Source organism: Mercenaria mercenaria, chromosome 2 (genome assembly GCF_021730395.1).
Source record: "Mercenaria mercenaria strain notata chromosome 2, MADL_Memer_1, whole genome shotgun sequence".
In the NCBI taxonomy this organism is placed as follows: domain Eukaryota; kingdom Metazoa; phylum Mollusca; class Bivalvia; order Venerida; family Veneridae; genus Mercenaria; species Mercenaria mercenaria.
This window is the reverse complement of record NC_069362.1, coordinates 84,120,633-84,144,455: the sequence shown is the minus strand read 5'-3', so window position 1 is coordinate 84,144,455 and position 23,823 is coordinate 84,120,633. Positions and strand designations below refer to the sequence as shown.

Genomic DNA, 23,823 nt, shown 5'->3' with positions numbered 1-23,823 from the left:
CTTCGGTCTATCTGACCTGGGCCTCTGAAATATCTCCAGTTATCGAATTCGAACATTGAGACGTAAATTTGTATTCCTATGGCAGTTTAACTGCCGTGCAACGTCATGAACGGAAGTTCCACACGCCAGTAGTACTAGTGCCTACAGTCTCTCTCGTTTGCTAAGGCGTTGCATCGATATTCGTGATTAACTTGGACTATTATGCGTTTTCCTTTAAGAATGAACGTTCCAGGTACCCATACGACATTGAAATCGTAAGAAAAGAATGAAGCATGATGTTCACGTGCAAACTATTGCAAAGAGTGCGGATCATGTTAGCAGGAGCCACACATGAATTTCTTCGTTTGTTTACATGTATACCTATTGTGAAGATTCTATTTTTTTTTACAGATATGACAAGTTGCAAAAAGTAGGCAGTTATGTGTACAAGACAAATGAGCCGTGCCATGGGAAAACCAACATAGTGGCTTTGCGACTAGCATGGATGCAGACCAGCCTGCGCATCCGCGCAGTCTGGTCAGGCTCCATGCTGTTCGCTTTTAAAGCCTATTGGAATTGGAGAAACTGTTAGCGAACAGCATGGATCCTGACCAGACTGCGCGGATGCGCAGGCTGGTCTGGATCCATGCTGGTCGCACACCCACTATGTTGGTTTTCCCATGGCACGGCTCAAATGTGTTTCGTTTCAGCCGTTAACTTTTACCATTGCAGGTAATATTACGTTCAAAACAAGACATGATCGAAGAATTAGAAAACGACATTGCATGTACCAGCATTGTAATCGATTTCTTAATGGCTCTTCTGAGGAAATTTAATGCACATTCCGTGTATCTGAATTGTATTTTATAACGTGGTTTTGTTGTTTCATTTAGTACTTTTTGCTAATTAATACACATACTGCCATGTTGAGGAAAGTCCAGAACACCTAAGTGAGTTCAGTTAAATGTAAAACTTAATTTGTGTTTAACCCAAGATTTGATTTTTCATTTTGTATTCCAGTTGTAAAGTAGGAATATAGATGAACCAGGATAATTTGGTTTTATCTCATTAGGTTATATTTCAAGCAATAATGTTTGCACGTTCAATATAAAATTGTTTTCCCAATTTTTGCGAGTATTGTAGATAAATATTTAGGAAAAATCAGATTCACTTGTATGGTCGTTATCCTTATAGTGATATAGGTGGTAATTGTCTGTCAGTAAAAAAACAAGAGGGCCAAGATGGCCCTAGGTCGCTCACCTAAGAAACACACAATAACAGTGTAAAACATGTTTGACCTTGTGATTTCATGGAAACAAATATTCTGACCAATTTTCATTAAGATTGGACCAAAAAATTGGTCTCTTGCGATAAAACAAGCATTTTCTTAGATATGACCTAGTTTTTGACCCTAGATGACCCATGTTCAAACTCGACCTAGATTTTATCCAGGCAATCATTCTGACCAAAATTCAAAGATCAACTGAAAAATACAGCCTCTATCACATACACAAGTTTTTTCTTTGATTTGATCAAGTGACCTAGTTCTTGACCTCAGATGACCCATATTCAAATTCGACCTAGATTTCATTAAGGCAATCATCCTGACCAGATTTCATAAAAATCAATTGAAAAAAAAACAGTCTCTATCACATACACAAGATTTTTCTTTAATTTGACCTAGTGACCTAGTTTTTGACCTCAGATAACCCATATTCAAATTCAACCTAGATTTCACAAAGGCAATCACTCTGACCAAATTTCATGAAGATCAATTGAAAAATACATCCTCTATTGTACACACAATGTTTTTCTTTGATTTGACCTAGTGACCTAGTTTTTGACCCCAGATGACCCATTTTCGAACTCGGCCTAGATTTTATCAAGGTTATCATTCTGGCTAAATTTCATGAAGATCAGTTGAAAAATACAGCCTCAATTCCATACACAAGGTTTTCTTTGATTTGACCTAGTGACCTAGTTTTTGACCCCAGATGACCCATTTTCGAACTTGGTTTAAATTTCATCAAGGTTATCATTCTGACCAAAATTCATGAAGATCAATTGAAAAATACAGCCTCTATTGCATTCACAAGGTTTTTCCTTGATTTGATCTAGTGACCTAGTTTTTGACCCCAGATGACCCATTTTTGAACTCGGCCTAGATATTACCAAGGTTATCATTCTGACCTAAATTCATGAAGATCAATTGAAAAATACCGCCTCTATCGCATACACAAGGTTTTTCTTTGATTTGACCTAGTGACCTTGTTTTTGACCCCAGATGACTTATTTTCGAACTCTGCCTAGATTTCATCAAGGCAATCATTCTGACCAATATTCATGAAGATCAATTGAAAAGTACAGCCACTATCGCATACACAAGGTTTTTCTTTGATTTGACCTAGTTTTTGACCCGAGATGACCCATTTTTGAACTCAGCCTAGATTTTATCAAGGTTATCAATCTGACCAAAATTCATGAAGAATAACTGAAAAATACAGCCTCTATCGCATACACAAGATTTTTCTTTGATTTGACCTAGTGACCTAGTTTTTGATTCGAGATGACCCATTTTCGAACTCGGCCTAGATTTCATCAAGGCAATCATTCTGACCAATATTCATGAAGATCAATTGAAAAATACAGCCTCTATCGCATACACAAGGTTTTTCTTTGATTTGACCTAGTGACCTAGTTTTTGACCCAAGATGACCCATTTTAGAACTCGGCCTAGATTTTATCAAGGTTATCATTCTGACCAAATATCATGAAGATCAGTTGAAAAATACAGCCTCTATTGCATACACAAGCCAAATGTTGACAGACGACAGACAGACAGACAGACAGACAGACGACGGACGCCGGACATTGAGCGATCAGAAAAACTCACCTGAGCATTGCTCAGGTGAGCTAAAAACCCACTTTTTCGAGTGTTCACTATATTCCAGGTGTATCTGTTGAAGCAAACCTGACTAGGGTTAAAACTCAGCACTAGCCTACGACTGAAAGCGTTATTTACCGCTATATTGGTATTTGGTGGCATTATTTAAACGTCGTAATATGATTTTAAGGCAAGGTGCTCGCCTGGTTTATTAGAATAGGCTGCCGGACCCATAACTTATGATAAGTGTGTAGAAAGTATAGCTGTCTTTGATATCATACTTATAAATTATCCAGTACTGACTAACTTAATTGTCATACAAATAAAAGACCAAGAACTGCCATTCTCGCATGATGGTAACTGAGGACTTATACGTAAAGCATGCAGTGACTTTGACCTTTAACCAGATGACGCCGAAAAACAACGAGGATAATACCCTGATTATAGATAATTATGCCATAAAGTGCGATGGCTTTAAACAGTAGCGTTATCCAATCATGACATAATACATCACACTAGTTTTCAATACGTTCTAAAATGTAGCCGAACGGGGTCAGACTGTGTGCGAACGGAACAGACGTAATAGCGACGTTCTACTGTCTGTCTAAGAACTTTATGGACTGGCTCGAATGGATTTGAACGGAAATGATGCTCCAGAACTTTGAGCGTGCTCAACATTTTCTGCCGATCATCCCGTCCTGCAGTTTGACGGACTGAGAACGTACTAAGAACTGAACTGCCGTACTTCGATCGTACTAGAGACGTTGTATGACGTAATTTGCGATCGGGCGTCAATTTCAGTACTTGTGCACACCGACCGGCCGGATCCGTTTGTAGCTCGTTCAACACGTTCACAGACAGACTTAACTCGACCGCATTACATCCTTAGTGCGTCGTTATTCCGTCTGAATACGATCAAAATAAAATACTAAGTTTGCAATACGTTTCTAAACAGTTTTAAGAGTTTGCAGTAGGTTCTCAGTACGCTCCGCTCGTTTTAGAGTACGTTTATTACGTTTGTTCGCAGTTCCTACAACATCGACCCCGTCTGCAGTACAATTACACAAGGTAGTGTATAAATAGAGGCCGTTGCTGTACAGGTTCAACATTTGGGTACAAGGTTTAGCCATAAGAAGAGTGTCTGTCTTTTGGTTTTTTTTTCTTCTTTGGTTTCTATCCTCCTTCATCCTCGGACTTTGATATAGAGTCGTCAGAAGGTGCAGGGGACAAATTACGACGCTCATCCTCTCGACTTCTACATTCAAGGGTTGACTCAGGAGGCTTTGTATCGGCTTCAGTTGTTCAGGAGCTATGAAACGTTGGGTCCTTTACTGCTCAAACACCTCATCTCTGTTTGGCTCCACTTTTCTTTGGAGGCATATTGATACTTGTCAATTGCTGTGGTTTTTTGTTTATCTTAAGAGGTTGAAGAGACAAACGAGAGTGAGAACTGGACGAAGATGGGTTTAATAGCGGTCGGACCAGAACGTGATCGCAATTGACGTTCTGAACGTACTAGGGACAAGATGAGGACGTAATCAGAACGAGTTAAACTGTCTGTGAACGAGTTGGTCGAGTTACAAACTAGTTAGAACGTGTTTCGACGTAGGAATAGTTACTACAGACGGGATTGGACTGTTTACAAACGGTGTCGACACGAGGTGAAGGGCATTTTTTTCCCAAACAGAACTTAGGCCCCTATCACACCAAACTAGTTCTCAAAACGTCCCAACCCGTCCTAAAAAACTTAAAACGGGCCGCGTTCTGGCTAGAACTTTTGTATTTTGACCGGTTAATATCAGTAATGCGATCGTAATTAGTTCATGAACAGTTCTCGATTCGTCCATCGCGTCTTTATCCCGTCTGAAGTCCGTTTATAGTAAGTTCAGTTTGGGAAAAATTGCCCGTTTACCTCATGTGGACACCGTTTGTAAGCAGTCCAAGCCCGTCTGTAGTCAGATTAAAACAGTTCGTCACTAGTCCTACTTCGTTCCGAGTACGCCGAAATACGATCTAACTAGTTTGTAATTTCACAGATAGTTTAACTCGTTCATTTCGTCTCTAGTACATTCAGAACGTAACTTGCGGTCACGTTCTGGTCCGACGGCTATAGAAAGCCACCAATTTCGTCCAGTTCTCATTTTCGTTTGTCTCTTCAACCTCTCAAGATTAACAAACAAAAATCCACAGCAATTGGCAAGTATCAATATGCCGCCAAAGAAAAGTTGAGCCAAACAGAGACGGGATGTTAAAGCAGTAAAAGACCGAACGTCTCATAGCTCCTGCACAACAGAAGCCGATACAGAGCCTCCTGAGCCAGCCCCTGAACGAAAAAGTCGAGAGGATGAACGTCGCAGTTCGTCCCCTGCACATTCTGACGACTCTGTCTCAAAGTCCGAAGCTGAAGGAGGACAGAGTCAGAAATCAAAGAAGAAAAAAGCAAAGACATCTTCTGGCTAAACCTTGTGCCCAAATGTTGAACCTGTACGGCAACGGCCTGTATTTACACTCTACCTTGTGTAATTTTACTGTAGACGGGATTGGATCGACGTTGTAGGAACTGCGAACGAACGTAATAAATGCGGTCAAACATTTAACCGGAATCCACCTAAAAACCGGAATACACTTTCCATAATCGGAATAACCTGTATGTTTTTAATTAATGGTATTTTTGAAGGGTTTTTGACAGAATTCAATCATAAATAACATAATAATTAACTTAAGAAAGGAAAATAAAATACGTTCGCGCAAAACGGTTTTATATCAGATTGAAATTCGGCGAGCGCTAGGGAAATTTCCATAACTGAAATGCACCCGCATTTTTAAATAAATTGTATTTTGTAGGGTTTATGACAGAATTCATTCGTATATAACATAAATAATTAATTTACGAAAGGAAAATAAAATACGTTCGCGCAAAACAATTTTATACGAGATTGAAATTCGGCGAGCGCACAGAAATTTCCATAACCGAAATGCACCAGTATTATTTTAATAAATGGTATTTTTGTAGGGTTTATGGCAGAATTCATTCGTACATAACATCAATTATTAATTAACGAAAGGAAAATAAAACACATTCGCTCAAGACGTTTTTAAACGAGACTGAAATTCGGCGAGCGCACGGGAAATGCGCATTCGTGAAATCCATGACCCACCTAAACTTTTCTTACATAAACACTTTTTATCATTTAATAAACGTACTAAAAACGAGTGGAGCGTACCGAGAACCTACTGCAAACTCTTAGAACCGATATGAAACGTATTGCAAACTTAGTATTTTATTTTGATCGTATTCAGACGGAATAAACGACGCACTAAGGATGTAATGCGATCGGGTTTAGTCTGTCTGTGAATGGGTTGAACGAGCTATACAAATGGATCCGATCTGTGTGCACACGTACTGAAATTGACACCCGATCGCATTACGTCATACCACGTCTCTATAGTACGGCATTCCAATTCTTTGTACGTCCATCCCGTCAGTCCGTTTAACTGCAGGACGGGATGATCGGCAGAAAATTTTGAGAAGGCTCAAAGTTCTAGAGCACTGTTCCCGTTCAAACCCGTCCGAGCCAGTCCATAAAGTTCTTAGACAGACAGTAGAACGTCACTACTACGTCTGTTCAGTTGGCACACAGTTTGAGCCCGTTCGGCTGCATTTTTTAAAACGTATTGAAAACGAGCTTGGTGTGATAGGGGTATAACTATTTATAAACGGACTTCTGACGGGATAAAGATGCGACGGACGTCTCAAGAACTGTTTATGAACTAACTCCGAACGCATTACGGATATTATTCGGCCAAAGTACAAACGTTCTAGCCAGATCGCAGCCCGTTTTATTTCTTAGGACGGGTTGGGACGTTTTAAGAACTAGTTTGGTGTGATTGGGCATTATAAGTTGCCACAAACAGTTGGCGAACTGCTTAACAAATCTGTAGGCATTGCTTAGTACAATATGATATAATGTCCCAAAACGTTTGTTATTGTCAGGGTAGATACAAGGCTCAAAAATCCATTTTTGATATTTTATGAGGCCCAAAAAGGGGACAATTATTTTGTCATTATTTGATGAAATGTGTACCTATTTTAGATTGAATTTACTGTAATTTGAAATATCATGTCCACCACAAGAGTTATTTTGGAAACTGGGTCCCTGCAGGGTTTCTTAAAAATATTTTTTAATTTTAGACGAGTGATGCAAATGTTTCAATTATATTGTTTTTATACTATCTTTAAAATCTCAACGATAGCTGGGTGGGCTATTATAGGTTCAAGTGAGTGACAGACATTCTAATATACATTGAGATAAAAGAAGCATCAGTATAGGGACATTTTACAGAAGAATAATTGATAGGAAAATTTTAAAACTTGTCGATTTATATTTTGTAGATTGCTTTCTTTTGTTCTATGGAGTAAACCATACAATACACTAGCATATTTTCTTCTTTTGCCAACTGTATACCACCTATGTTGGAATTCCGTGCAGCCGGTGTTGAAATTTTTATATATTTTCTGAAATTTTCATTACATTATTATAAAATGATATGGATAAGAAACCATTCTTTCTTCTAAAGGTTGCGGTAACTTTCAACGCCATTTCAAATATGAAATGAAAACTGAAACTTAAGTCCGAACAGATGCCATTATTTTTTGGTTTCAGAATCGGCAAGGGCTGTCACACATACGCCCACTTTTGATAGAAGAAAATCACCCTATGAATTTTGACCGCTGCCGGCCGAAGATATTTCTTGGTATTGTTCGGAAACCAAACTGTCCGGAACGATTCCTGCACACATCTCCCCTTCATCTCGACTTGAAATACGAGTATATGAGAACCACATTTTCTTGAAAGAATGTATGGACAGCTCGCAGTTTTAACCTCTTTAGTCCGAACGAAACATTTCTGGTACTAGTATTTCGTAACAAACAAATAGGAGAGACATTTGACCAGTTTACTAATTTAGAACATAACTATAGAAGTACCATGCAGATCTTAACATTGAAATGAGTTTAGTTCAATGGAAATCAGCCGTTGTACATGTACAAGATTAGCAATGCATTCAACAATTTCATTGTATAGTTAATCATAGCAATGTCTATCCGTCTTAAGCAGAGTTTTGGTGCAATGTATATCGACAGATATTATAGTACATATTTTCAGACTTCACTTTGGTCCTAATGCTGTCTTCTGTATCATTAAACCATAACTTTTCCACGTCGACAGTTTGATATATCACATGTTAAAGGTACCTCGAAGAACAACTTTTGCCTTGCCCGTCAATTCCACTCGATCACACATGATCTTTATCTTTACATCACCACCCCTCTTTGAACATTGTCTGGCTATGAAATTATAAAGAAGAAAATATAAATGAAGCTACTGTATCAATGTGATTGTAAAAAATTAGAGCAAGTTTTACAAGAGCCGGATATTATACCTGCTTCAACATGTCTTAATCATATACCTTTGAAAATAAAGGTATATCGACAGAGGCAATGTTCATTGTAAGAGTTGTTCACTGTTGATGGGCATGAGGTAGAGGATTTTTTTGTCATAATGTCTATAAAGTATCTACGTTGTATATATTGTATAAAGCTTTCTGGAAAACTGAACAATATATGGTATTTGGTAATTAAAACCAAATTACGCTTGTGCTACTATTACCAGCATATCAAAATGCCTTTTGACATTGCACTGTCGGTAAACATTCACAACGTTTATTATTATTATTAGGTTGTGTGGCTTTCTGGCAGTTTGGGATGCTCTGTGTTACCGGTAAATCTATCCTTACCTTTTATTTTTTAATGGAGGTAAATCGCATTTAAGCATCATTTTATGATCTTTTTTCACTGTTGTATATTCTGTTACAGATTTGTTTAAAGGAAAATGACCAATTACATATAGTTATACATAACTAGAAATGCATGTTTTATAAAAAAAAAAAACAACATTTAATTACCCCCTTTAATATGAAAGTATTTGAACAGCCGAGAATTTCTTTCGATTTCAATACAATGTCTAGTTTTACATTTCCGTTGATATTTCATCAGTATGAACCAAAATGCAAGTTTTAAAAGGGCGTGTAGCTTTGGAATTAATCTATTTCCCATCTGTCAATGTAGACAAAGGGAGGTTATGATAATGAATTTCGTTTACATATATAGTTGTAAATGCAACTCTATGATATAAATTCTTATATTCATATCGTTCCCTAGATGAGGAATGTTTATTAAATTATTCTTATGCAAAAACAACTCATTGGGCAACGTTTCAAATGGTTGCATCTACAGACCACTTGTATAGCGATATTAGCGTTTCCTTTACTTACCATAAAACTCACTTTTATCCATCTGCTTTCTCCAAAAGTCAGCTAAAACTGTATGCGCTGAGCCTATAATCAAAGTTAACATTCTAACGTTTTAAATAGTCAAACATATTCCATAGGATATATGTATAATAATGTCACTAATTCATATTTTACCTATCGCTACAGCGACCTCGTTTTTTATGATTGAAACAAGATTAACTATCTTGCTTACTTACCATCCAAAGACTAAATATGATAAAAAGACAATTATTAAAACATTATTTATCATTAATAATAATTTCATCTCGGTATATAATTGTTATATTATATGAAAACATATCTCATTGTCCCCCTACCCCTTACTCGAATATATAAAATCATTAAATTCATCATTGAATTAACTAAATTCAGAGTTGACTCACAGACGGAACAACAATACGATATAAAATCGTTCTTTAAATAGCTTTCGACCTACATCAAGTGCCAGGCCCTTCATTATAACATAAACGAGTCTATACCATCAACATTTCGAATGTTAATGCGTATTTGATGCATATGTATATACAGAACGATTTAAGTAATTTTGAGCAATTAACTTAACGTCGTTTCTCAATAAATAAAAGCATTGTTTCTGGAGATGGACCTTGTTAACGTGACGACACGTGCTTATCTAAGTGTCTGGCTCTAAGATTAACCTGTAACTGGGTCTTCCGGTATTCCATTCCAAGGTGCAAAATATCTCGAAACAAAATCGAAAGACTGGCCAGATGTATCTGTAAACACTGAGCTTCCCCTCACTGTCACTATTACACCTTTTACTTTGCCCGTGCTGTCTGTGGCTTGTAATGCACGTGGGTCTGGACACAAACCTTCAAACAGCTCCCTGAAACATACTTTTAAGAATAAGAATGTATTTTCGTACTATTTTTGTTTATAATATATAACAATATACATTTGCATTAGTATCACATAACATTGGAAATATGCAATACTAACTTATAATGATAGCGTAGATAACTGGTCTACATGGCAGGGGGTCAACCATCTAAATCAGCAATGAATTAATATACTAAAATGTTATCAAAAGTGTGAGAGTCGATGGAAATATAAGATCATCAAAATGGCATCCAATATGGGCGTCAAATTGAAAAAAAAAATAAACTAACCTATATACACTTCTTATAAATCTTTAGTATTTTACATGTAAGCATGATATATACTCCAAATATCTTTCGGTATCAAAAGATCATTACAGCCTGTGTTGTCATATTTGTACATCCGATTTCTAAATAAAGAATACTTTACTTGACTTGAAAGGTATATGAACAAGTCTCTTTATTTATTTAGATGTATTAAAATGAGTAAGTTCAGAGGTCAAACTTAAGGATTTCACCGAAAGAGAATAGATTTTTATTGCGATTTTAATTGTATGACAACATTTATATATACGTACCCACTATATATAGATAACATTTGATAGGAGAACGTTACTTATAACAGATGGTTGTAAAAATACTGGCTTCCAATACGCAAGGTATAAGGATATATTTGTTATACAAATGTAGTATCATTTGAAAATTCTTTTTTTAACAGCTTATGTATATTTGAACTATTTGTACTAAGAAAATGTAAGGACAAAACTGATGTTGCAATGACTCAATTTCCAGACTTTGGCAACTATCTTTGACATTTGGCGACCATCTCTGACATCGCCTTGGGATTTCTGTCGACGGTTTAATCAAGTTCTATTTCGCTGTTCTGCAGACTATTTTCATATGTTAAAGTATTTATTTGCTGACAAGGATCACCTGGGTGCCAAAAATCCCTCTGCTAATTTGTTTAGACAATAATAGGTTAACCTAATGCAAACAATATTCATATTTTGATTTCTAGTGGGACATTGAGCTAATGTTATTCTATAAGAATGCGTCCTCCTCATAATGATAATCATTTCCTCATAGGTATATAATACACCGGGACTCTCGACCTGTCAGATTTAGGAATGTATAAAACGGTCACCTGGAAAAGTTGTCTTCTAATCGAAGCAAAAGCTTCTTGGTTCCCGGGGAGTACTGGACGTCACTGACCAAAGCCGGGTCACATATCTCCTGCAATGCAACGTCAAAGAAAGGAAAATTTGGCTACTATGCTGTTGATTCTTTATAACACTTCTGCTAAAAATATAAGCAAAGCGAGTTTGTTGATGATGTGCATCCAACATGCCAGAATGTCGTCAGGCTTTAGAAAAGATATAGTCTGTGGGCGATTTCAAATTTTGACTTTAATCAAATTGTGGATTTGAAAACTAAGGACATGTTGAAATAAAACGAAGTAGTTTAAATTATGATAGTTCTCAAACATTATAAGTAGTTACACAAAAGGGAAATACGCGTATACTCGTTCTGATCAAGGAATATGCACTTCCCGTACTTAAAATCTATCATTTTTTTAAAGTACCTTTTACTTTCTGTGAATAGTCTCATAATAATTTTAAGTTCAAGGTCACAGTGACCTTTAGACTGAACAGTTTTCCAGATCAGTAGCTGGAGCAAGTTTGGGCATAGAGTGCATCGGCGCACGAACAATATACTTCGTAACAATAATACGCCAAATGGGCGACTGGGGTCTTCATTGAAAGTAGGAGTATGACTTTACCTGTCAGTATTGCTTAACCCTTAGCCCGCTGGCGGCAAGTGATTCTGCCTTTGGGACCAGTGCAGACCAAGATCAGCCTGCACATCCATGCAGTCTGATCATGGTCTGCACTGTTCGCCATTCAGTCATCTTTTTGGTAAGCACCCCTTTTAATAGTTAGGAGAAGAACTCTATAAGACATTATCTTTCGTTCTAATCCTATCCATACAGATGTAATACATGTTTATGTAACTATGTGTACATATATGTGGAATAAATATGTTTAAACTAACAGTTAATGAGTTCATTATAGAAATTTAGCACGGTAATGGTTAAACCTCAGGACAGACTAGTACTACATAATTATTATATACAAGTATTATCCATTGTAAGCTGTTGGTTACCTTTGGATCGAAAGATAATATAATAAAATAAGTTTCAAATATGTACACTGTATTTTGGTAGCCCGTAATTTACAAAAGAAACTTATAAAACGGGACGTCCGGGCATGAAACCATCCTTGTTATTCGATTACAGTACGTGACAAGTATTTTTTTAAAAGACTAACGAGATTTGATTAACTATCAGGAACAAGCATTTCTCTGTTCACGGCGTGGTTTCTTACAACTAGCCAAGTCATGTTTAGCCAAATAATTGAATAATACCGGCCACTTGATGTATTACATAACATTTCTTACGCGCTGTCTGTCCTCTAACTGCCGTCTATCAATATATCAAGATGAATGAACTTTCCTAATGTTACTGTACAGACAAAATGGAAGTCCTTAGTCACAAACTAGGAGAAACATATATTTATCCAGGACAGAGACAGACCGACGATACATACGGACGGACAGACGGATATCGTCATAATACATTAAGTCCCGTTTTGTTTTCAAAAAATGCGAACAAACGGGGCATAAAATCAATATTTTTTTCATACAGTTTATATATGGTTTTGGCATTTGGTACTTCTACGATAATTTTAACTTCACCAAAATCCCTATAGTAGTTTCAAAGTAATTTTCCAAAGATTAAACAAATATATAAAAAATAGTACAGTCTGTGAGGCAGCAGTCATTGTAAAGACTTAAGGGGACGCATACTTTGAAATTAGAAAAAAGTGGGTGGGGTATTATAAAATTTACCTGCAAAAAAGTACACGGTTTTGGTAAATGAAATGAATACTGTTTCAACTGTTATAAGTACACAAAGGATTGCTCACTAAAATAAAAATGAGAAAAACTGAAACAAGAAAGTTATTGTTGAATTACATAAGACTTCTTGTGTACATTCAAAGTCAACAATTAAGACTTTTTGGTGCGAAAATAATAGTGCTTCACTTTGTCCAAACATTTATCAATGTCCTACAGATTCTAATTTAAAGAAAGAATGTGAAATAAGTTCACTGTCTTGCTTTTAATTTGGCATATGTGAGCTAAAACACATTATTTAGTTTGTTTACAAAGTAGTGCATAAGAAAAGATACGGTGGTCAAGGAATGCCACATTACAAAACTAAAAGAGTATATTCCCCTTAATACATTAAACATTTATCATTACAGAAGTCTAGTGGCTTACAATAAAGGCCTAGAAATGTTGCCATTATTAATTTTTAACTTGGTATTCATGAACTGCAATGCACTTAAATATCAAAACACATTCAACAAAGTTTTGAAAATCTACTGTCTTAAAAATCCCTAAAATAAGGTATGAAATTTGGTTGAGAGGTCCAATCAATGTGTATATGTGCAAAAGTAACATTCTAATCTTGTTCACAAAAGTTACTAATACACAGCAGGAATGTCAATGAATGATCAAAACTGGACGAATATACAGTTATCCTCACTTTAATGTCATTTATAATTTGTCCTTGAATTCTCCACCATACTTTTCATAACTCTGTTTGCACGAGTTGCACGAGAATGCTGTCATTCACGTAAAAAAATGAGGTCAAATAAATTGTTAATGCAATATCATGTAAACGTAGTTAATGGATTATGCAGTTCAAGATAAACTTCATCTCATAACGTAACGAACATGTATAATGTTGTAATAACAACTTTACTTACACTGATTTAAGTAGCAGTCGGTTTATAAGTGACTTTATTGATTCATTTTGTGTTTTGTTATTGTTGTCAAAAGTATAACGGAAGTGCCTCACAGCTGAAGCGGAAACCAGTTTGATGCGCAAAGTAGTCCACTGTAAGTAATATTTTTTGACAAATGTCCACAGAAATTAATAATTTTCTAATATTAAAGACGAATATCTGAATAGGATTCATTATTTGATAAGAAATTATAATCATCGACATGTTTATTTAAAAATCGTACACGTGCTGACACCTAAGTTGTCTCCCGTTGTTTATTAGAGTTACCTTTCGTCCGGCGCAGTAATACATTTGCAGTGAATCGCCGAGAAGTCGTGGGAAAATTAAAAAACCATGTAAACAAACTAAAATTAACCACCTTTTCAAGATGAATTTCAAGTGATCGACATTATGCATTTAACCCGCCTGACCTGTGTAGCATCTTAGATATCTGTTCTAAGGTATTCATTGTGTAGAATGTCATGTTATGTCCTTGCAATGCTAATTCCACTCTGATTTTTTTTTGTTTACATTTTTTATCAATGGAAATATGGCGTCCATCCCGAGATGAACTGACGTGGCGTTAAATTTTTACATGTTTAAGCAAACTGGTGTGTTAGAAAGAAAATCTCATCCCTTCAACATTATTTGGAACACTGTTATTGTAAAAAACCTGTTTTTTCCTTATACAAAAGCTTAATATTTTGTGTTGAATGTACTTTCACAAACACCTCTGTTTTCCTATTACATTCATAGTACCACATCCTTATTCACAGAATACTGAATATTACAGGTGTCCATCAGTATTATATCAGTTTAGGAATATGTTTTTTATTTTCCCACCATCGATTTCTTGAATATGCACTCCTTCCGCATTGCTGTATGAACTGTGAATGTAGCAATATGCGTCCCCTTAAGTGTTATTTAAATTCCCATGATTATTCTCCGATTAAGTTAAAAAAAGAAGAAAGTGTACAAAAAGGGAAAATTTCGAAGATAAAAGCAGTGATGCTTGGCTTTCCATTTTCTCTCATTGCCAACTATCAGTAGTATCAGTATAATAAATACTAGTATATGGAAGTTTTGAAATTACCAGTTTGCCAACATTTAATGACGGACGGACAGACAGATGCTAATGTGACGGAGATAAAAATTGAGATGAGTTATCGCTGCAGACAGATGTTATGGTTCTTTTGATCTGCACTTCTGTTTATTGTCAAATATTGTTATATCAAGTATAAACCAGTCCACTTCGATATTTTCAAAAGCCAAACAAGGGCAAGAATTACGTAACCGACTTATTTTATTCAAATAAGAGTTATCATTGTGTGAAATTTCAATCCTATACATACAGCTTTAACCAAATAAGGGGTCACAACTTGAATTCAATTCAACCACTTTATCTAACTTGGTTATTTCAGTATCTCTGATGAATGGGAAGCATTGTGTGAAGTTTCTGTTTCTGACATACAGCTTGATAGTTGCACGCAAAATTTTAACCACATTACAGCGGCCGTAATTTGAATTAAATTCAACCAAGAGTAGGCTAACTTGATTATTTTAGTAAGTATCACGTGTAAAGTTTCGGTCCAATAAATACAACGGATACTAAGACGAAAAACTTAAACCAAGGTGTGACCCAAACGACGAAGCCAAAAGCGATGCCCGGCTAAGTAGCCTACTTGTAGCTAGTGACTAGCTCACAGATTAAGTAGGAAATAGCGCAAGTCCGTGTCTTTGCTACCGAGCCAAGGAGCGAACAGGGAGTCCTACAACAGATTTATCCTAACACTATTATCCTAGGTGTCCAAATTATACTAATAGAATTAAAAAAAAGTGAATCAGAGGGGCCCACTTGTCGTCTCACTAAAACTGTTTTATCTATTTTGTCGCATTAAGCTAAATCACGCCAAACCTCTAGATTAATCTTATATTTAGTACATTTTTATACTAGGATCGATTGTCATTCTTTATAAAAATCAAAGTACGCGAAGAACTCTTGCACATTGTGCATGTTTGTATAAATATAAATGAATCTGACCAGCAGTACCTTAATTATGGACAATGCAGCAGTTCTGTCGTATGGTTCCACAGGATTGATGGGAAAGTCCAATGTGATACTCTCTCCGTCACGGCGTGCAATTAACGGACCACTCTTACTTCTAAATGTAATAGCACCGCTGGAGTTATCTGAAAAATTATTTTAAGTCGTGAAAGAGTGAACATTTCTTCAAGTTTTCATATTTGAAAGATAAAAGAATGATCTTCGTGAATATCTTATTATCACAATTTTGATTTTTTGTCACTGATACTGGTTTTGTGTCGGAAAGGCCTAATAGTTTTCGTCGAATATTTCGGTATAACAAACATTACATCTACTCTTTTTCTGTAACAAAAATGCGAAAATAATGCTTGTATATGTGTACAATATGAGTATAAATGTTACGTTGTACCAGAATGTTTACTCAAGTACTAGCACAATGTAATGTCATTTGTTAATGTGTCACAATGACAGATGCTAAGCTGTAATGCATGGATAACAAGAGCACCGCAATGCGGAGCAATATACACCCGACGGTATGACCTTCGACCCCTAAGTGTGACCTTGACCTTGAAGCGAGCCATCCGAAACAAGGGTTCTGGACGTCGTCTCAGTGTGGTGAACATTTGTGTCAAGTTTCTTTAAAATCCTTCAATCAGTTCAAGAGTTACAGAGCGGACACAAAACAAACTCATATGCCCCTTTGACCCCTAAGTGTGACCTTGACCTTGAAGCGAGCTATCTAAAACATGCACTCTGCACGTCGTACCGATGTGGTGAACATTTGTTTCAAGTTTCTTTGAAATCCCTCAAGGGGTTCAAGAGTTACCGAGCGGGCACGATATTGCTAACGGCAAGACGAACGGACAAACGGACGGACACCGGCGTCATAACATAACACGTCCCTTAGGGCGTATAAAAATGGATATTCTGTTCTGAACTTTATAATTTATAAACAGTTTAATATAGTTTTATTAAGAATAACTCGAACGTGTGTTTTTGGTTTCATCACGGGCCTTTTATCAATATCAATATCTATATCCTATAGTGCACGGGTGCTTTGGAATTTCGTTTGCCATGAATTTCATCATGCAATAATTTTGTCATATCGCTAATATAGCTTTTCTCATGGAACGGCTCATATAATTTCCATTTCTTGTTGAAAACGTATTGTGGAAAGAAACCATTTAAGTCTAAATTATGTACAACAATGGTTTCAGGCCAAGTACTCCTATGTTAAAGATACTAAATCCTTACTAATTCATATATCAAACATACAAAATGTATTTTGTTTTCCGAGATAAAACTCGCATGAAAATTACATCAGCCGGCGAGTACCTGTTAAAAGAAGTAAACTTACTTGAGCAAAAGAACAGCACTGCTGCAGACGCCAGTGTGGCATGGCCGCACAGCGGTACCTCATTCGTCGGTGTGAACCATCGGAGCTTGAACTCGTTGCCTAGATGCAATTATAAATCAAACAGATCTTTTAAGATTATGTTTATTTTTTGTAGTGAATTGACAATTTAGTAATATCAAGGGTTAACAGATACTAAAATACTTTAATAATACATGTAATAAACAAGAGGGTCATGATGACACTGGATCACTCACCTGAGTAATATGAGCTACATGTTTCAAATGTCAAACTGATGATAAAATATTAAGAAAATCAGTAGGTCACATTCATGGTCAATGAAATTCAGTTTTACGATTTGTGTGCAAAACTGTGTATGTCATCAAAATTTCAAGGCTGTATCTTAAAAAACAAGGAAGCAGGTCAAGGTCAAAGTCAAGTGACATCATATTACTTGGGGTCATCAGGTAATTATAATTAAACAGTCTTGGAAATAGGAGCATATGATTTTTTAAGTATTTTCCTAAATAACTCACATAATAACTAAGTGACCCCAGGGCGGGGCCTCTTTTAACCCCAGGGGCATAATTTGAACAGTTTTGGTAGAGGACTACTAGACAATGCATCATACCAAATATCAAAAGCCTAGGTCGTATGGTTTCAGACAAGAAGATTTTTAAAGCTTTTTCCTATATAAGTCTATATAAAACGTGGGACCCCAAGGGCAGGGCCTCTTTTCACCCAAGGGGTACAATTTGAACAATTTTGGTTGAGGACCATAAGACAATGCTACAAACCAAATATCAAAGGTCTTAGTGTTGTGGTTTCAAACAAGAAGATTTTTAAACTTTTTTTTCTATATAAGTCTATGTAAAACTTGGGACCCCCGGGGCGGGACCACATTTGACCCTAGGGGGATAATTTGAACAAAGTTGGTAGAGGACCACTAGATGATGCTACATACGAAATATCAAAGCCCCATGCCATGTGGTTTTGTACAAGAAGATTTTCAATTTTTCCCTGTATAAGTCTATATAAACAATGTGACCCCCAGGGCGGGGTCATATTTGACCCTAGGGGGATAATTTGAATAATTTTGGTAGAGAACCACTAGATGATGATACACATCAGATATCAAAGCCCTATGCCCTGTGGTTTTGGACAAGAAGATTTTTAAAGGTTTTCGTTTCGGTTGCCATGGAAACCAGAGTTCTGCATGGAATTCAATTCTTTGAACAATTTTGAAAGGGGGCCACCCAAGGATCATTCCTGTGAAGTTTGGTGTAATTCTGCCCAGTGGTTTTCAACAAGAAGATTTTTTTAGAAATTGATGACAGACGACGGACGACGGACTACGCACGACGCACGACGGACGACGGACATCGTCCGGTCACAATAGCTCACCTTGTCACTTCGTGACAGGTGAGCTGAAAACAAACACCATTGATCGGATGATAATAATATACATACTAGTGGCGAAGTTGCTATTCTCAGAAAGGTGTTCTATATACGCTGTCTCTGACAAATTCATCTCCGCAGCTATTTTTTGAAAAGTTTCATCGCTCATCATCTGCAAAATATAGATTTGTTGTTCTGATATAGGTGTATATATAAATAAAAAAGAAAAACATCCAATTATCCTTTAGCACATGAATGCTACGGACACATCAAATACAGCCGACCCACTCAACAAGTACATTGTTAATTATTAGGTCTGTTAGTGACCCTCCAAGGAAATATGTGGGGTCAGTATGAGGGGTGGCGGCGAGGCGTTAGTCGAGTCCCACTATTTATCTTACTGACCCCACATATTTCCCTCCCATTTAAGCATATCATAATTACGTTAATATTTCTTTTCTTTGTTTACGAAGATATTAATAAAATATTGCATAAAATATCAAAACAAATACACCATAAGAAGTCATGTTCGCAGTGTACATTACTATTACTTTCCTAGAATTTCTTGACGTTCGCCCAAGTTAAATAAAGCAAATCCCTAATAATTAATTTTATCAATGTGTCCCTTAAACCCTAAAAGCTACAGACCGAGTAGAAAAACCTACTGAAAGGTAGGAACAAAAGACGTAACAGGTTTGACTAGGAGAACGTCACGCAACGGCATGGCCATGGTTTACTACGTATATACATAGTCTAGTAAAACGGGACCACTTAGCTTCAAAGCAACCATTCACTACGTCAGTAGAGTAGGTGCAAAGAAGGATGAATTCCAGGAACAGAACACAATCAATGAGCTACAAATAACACAGTATGGCCCTTAGTAAGAAACGGATTATTAGCTACCACAGGCTAGTACAAAACTCCAATAACTAAAACATCAGCAGTTCGAACAAAAGGTCTGAGAGGTCTCTGAACTATATCTCACTCTGGAGGCAACATTGTGGCCTGCCTCCGAAAGGAAGTTGCAGTCGACGACAAGCTTTATTCTGTACTTGGTCAGTCGAAGGTTGGGGGGGGGGGGGGGGGGGGGGGGGGGGGGGGGGGGAAGGGTTAGAGTTGAGAAACAAAGCACAGCCAAATTTCGGGAGACAATGACCATATTTGACCTCAAGTAAGCTTACATGAGAATTAAAGCAGGTACATTTATCATCACGATCTATATAAGGAAAGCAAGCAAATACTGAAAAGATCTCGATAGGTGTGTCTCCTCTCCGCTGTCTCTTCAATAAAAACATAGTTCACCATTAACCCAAACAAATAACCCGAAATATCTAGATAACATTTGCCCCCACTCCAGAAATCAAAAATCCGTTGAAAAGTGGAAAGCTGGACATTTGCGACTCTGCTGAGACGGTATGTATAGGACATTTGCCACTACCTCCACCAGGCCCGGGGGAGGGGGGGGGGGGTATTCTACCCGCCCCGGCGTCGGCCGGCGTCGGCGTCGGCGTGACCTTTCTTGATTAAAGCTTTTCGGCAACCTTTGTTTTCTTTCTTACTATTGCTTTTATCTTACTGTAACTTCACATAAAGATTGTCTAGCATACAAACACAGTATGTGCAGGGGATGGGCCCATTATACCCAAGGTCAAGGTCACCAAAGTGTTATACTTAAGTTATTTTTAAGGTTAAAGTTTTTCGGCAACCTTTATTTTTCTGTCATATCTTTTTTACTATTTCTTATATCTTACTGTAACTTTACATAAACATTGTCCAGCATACAAGCAAAGTATGTGCAGGGGCTGGGCCCACTATGCACAAGGTCAAGGTCACCAAGGTGTTATACTTAGGTTACTTTTAATGTTAAAGTTTCTCGGCAACCTTTGTTTTTTTTTTGTCATATCTTTGTAACTGTTGCTTATATCTTATTGTAACTTCACATAAATATTGTTCAGCATACAAACGAAGTATATGCAGGGGCTATGCCCATTATACCCAAAGTCAAGGTCACCAAGGTGTTATACTTAGGTTATTTTTAAGGTTAAAGTTTCTTGGCAAGCTTTGTTTTTCTGTAATATCTTTGTTATTATTGCTTATATCTTACTGTAACTTCATATAAACATTGTCCAGCATACAAAGTATGTGCAGGGGCTGGGCCCATTATACCCAAGGTCAAGGTCACCAAGGTGTTATACTTAGGTTATTTTTAAGGTTAAAGTTTTTCGGCAACCTTTGTTTTTCTGTCATTTCTTTGTTACTATTGCTTATATCTTACTGTAACTTCAAATAAACATTGTCCAGCATACAAGCAAAGTATGTGCAGGGGCTGGGCCCATTTTACCCACGGTCAAGGTCACCAAGGTGTTATACTTGGAATTATTTTCATGTTAATTTTTCGAAAGCTTTGTTTATAGACATATCTTTGGAACTTTAAAAGATAATGACCTGAAATTAAATATATTTCTTTATAATCATCATCTGCATGTGTGGTTACCATCCCCATAACTCTAATTGTATTTTTGACAGACTTATGCCCCTTCCATACTTAGTGTTTCGGAAATCTTTGCTTTCTGGATATAACTTTAGTATAATATAAGATAATGACTTGACACTTAAACTTTATCACGATCATCATCATTTGCATGAGTGGTAACAATCCCCATAACTCTAATTTGTATTTTTGACCAAATTATGCCCCTTTCATACTTAAATGTTTTGACAAACTTAGTTTTCTGGACATAACTTTAGTATTATACAAGATAATGACTTGAAACTCCAAATATATCTTTACCATCATCATCATTACCCCTTCCATACTTGACCTTTAACCCCTCTGAGTATTAGGGTCTTTTTATATCTTGGTGTATTCCTTTTAAAGCAGAGGTGTCTTATTGAGATATAAATTCATTTTACTGGCAAATCGCCGAATAGTGAAGCGCGCTGTCTTACGGACAGCTCTTGTTTATTGTGTTATAATTAAAACTTCTTTTAAGGACAATTTTAGTCACCTAAAAGTGTTCTATAGATGAAAATTTGAGAAATATGTTAAATGCACTATACGATAATAATAATATTGTACATAATAGCCTGTGACAAAGTGGTAATAACGACATTGTAATTTTTAATTTGTGCATTTTATTAAAACACTTAAAACTTATTTACTAGCTAATTATTTATTATAAAAACTGTTACAAAGAAAGACATCTATAACTATCGTCTACTAAGTTCATACAAATATTGGAGTGGGGCGCAAATTATGACCAAAAGTCCATATTTTCCATTTACACTGATTTATATTATGGAAACCATCGCCACAAGGGTATAAAAGAGAAGCCAGGTAAGCGCCAAGCTATTGGTGCCATTTTTCATTGATTTGTTATCAGGCAGCCGGGAATCGAACCCAATACCTCCCACATTCGAAGCGGATGCCCTACCACTAGGCTATCTGGGTACTTTTTCATTTGGATGGGGGTTGAAGGTGTGGGCATGTGTTCGCATGTTTTAATAGGATTTTTGCGGAAACGTAACTCTGGCATACATTAATGGAGTGATAATGGGCTATTCCCTCCCTTTAAACAGTAATTATTGGTATTAAACAGCGTTTCTGTTCTGTCGTAAGTACAAAAACCAAGACAACTTTACATCTAATAATAGAATTCTGACGAAAAATGAACATTAAAGAAAATTCTCTCACCTTTCCATGAGGTACAAGACATATCGCTGCAGGGTTGCCACTGAACGGTTCATCTGTGAACGCGTCCACTGTATAAATCGGAAGGTCAAAACCTCCGTCCGCCATGATTTTAAACTTTGGCAAGATTTAAGTCCCTTTTTTAAACTCTTTGTAAAGTTTATATGCTGTTTATGGCAGCCAGTGGCCATATAAAGTCTTGTGAAATAAATTGACCCTCAAAACAATAGGACTCATCTTAACGAGGTCTTTTCTCTTCGTTTTGAGATTGCGCTATGATGCGTACGAAGAAGAAGATTGCAAGATAATTTTATTACTAGAAAACAACTATTATAATTATTATAAGAAAGTTATCTTCTAATTACGTGAGAAATAGACTAAAAAATATTGTTTCTTGGCCACAATCCGGCTTTCGTGTAGTTGTCTGCAGCTACTGTCTGCTTTCTGGCAAATTTTGTGAGAATCATCTTAGAATGGCCATATTTATTTGCACTTATTTGGTTTAAATTGCCGTTTTTTTTCTTGTGAGAATGTACAGACTTATACCAGATTTATTGCTGTTTACTGCCACAATTGTCGAACATACCATTCTTTGTAACGGTAAAAAAATGTAATAATGAACGTAGTATAATCAGAGTTATCGCCCTTCCCTTTTCCTGATTATGCGTTACAGTAAGAACAGTCTACCATTTATGTACCGGGAGATTGTTTCCAGCAGATGCAAGCACAATTTACACAATATTACCTTCATTTATTTAAAACCCTCTGGTGTCATATCATTTTAACGGTTAGTCACACTGAATATAGTTGATTCCCTGTAATTGTTGTGAAAATCAACCTGGTATCTCCAGAGTTATTACCCCTGATCTGGCTTAAGATAATAACTTTGTTGGTATCACTACCATACTATATACTAATAAGCTCTTTCGGTTACCATAATTTCATGTTCATGTGTATATGAACTAGAAAGGATCTAAGCATGGCCACAAAAGTTATTGCCCTTTAATTAATTTTTACCCATCCAGGCCATGTGAGCGTTTCTATGTAGTCTGCATACTGGTAAGTGGTTGTAAATGATAAATAAGAATGTGATTGTTTACTGTGGAAGTTTACAGAAACAATAATGTTTTTCTTAAATAACGACTTGGTCAATCCATTGGATGAAATTAAAGTTCGTGAAACTGGTTTGGGAATTCTGTTGTAGATACCCTTAAACATCACATCCATCAGTCTTGGGGAATATAATCACTTTCTATGAAAGTAGTCTGAAATACAGTTTTGAGACTTTTCAAGGTGAATTATGTACTAGAGAAACTTTCACCTCTCTTTGCACTTACTGAAGGTATAAAAAGCAACAAGGAACTAATAACAAATGTCACAGAACAGTGTCTCCTCTGTTTTATACAGATTATTACAAATATTCCGTGAGTGCCTTTTA

General features: G+C 36.5%; 1 protein-coding gene across 1 annotated transcript; it reads right to left on the bottom strand.

Moving 5' to 3' along the window:
• Positions 1-7,805: 7,805 nt before the first annotated feature.
• On the bottom strand, positions 7,806-22,548 carry LOC123562865 (phenazine biosynthesis-like domain-containing protein). Its single transcript, XM_045355459.2, has 8 exons — positions 22,389-22,548; positions 18,767-18,866; positions 17,300-17,398; positions 15,949-16,088; positions 11,195-11,283; positions 9,871-10,058; positions 9,197-9,259; positions 7,806-8,210 (listed from the first exon to the last, which is right to left on the bottom strand). The coding sequence occupies exons 1-8, from the start codon at positions 22,491-22,493 to the stop codon at positions 8,101-8,103; spliced, it is 894 nt and encodes a 297-aa protein (XP_045211394.2). The 5' UTR covers positions 22,494-22,548; the 3' UTR covers positions 7,806-8,100.
• Positions 22,549-23,823: the final 1,275 nt, after the last annotated feature.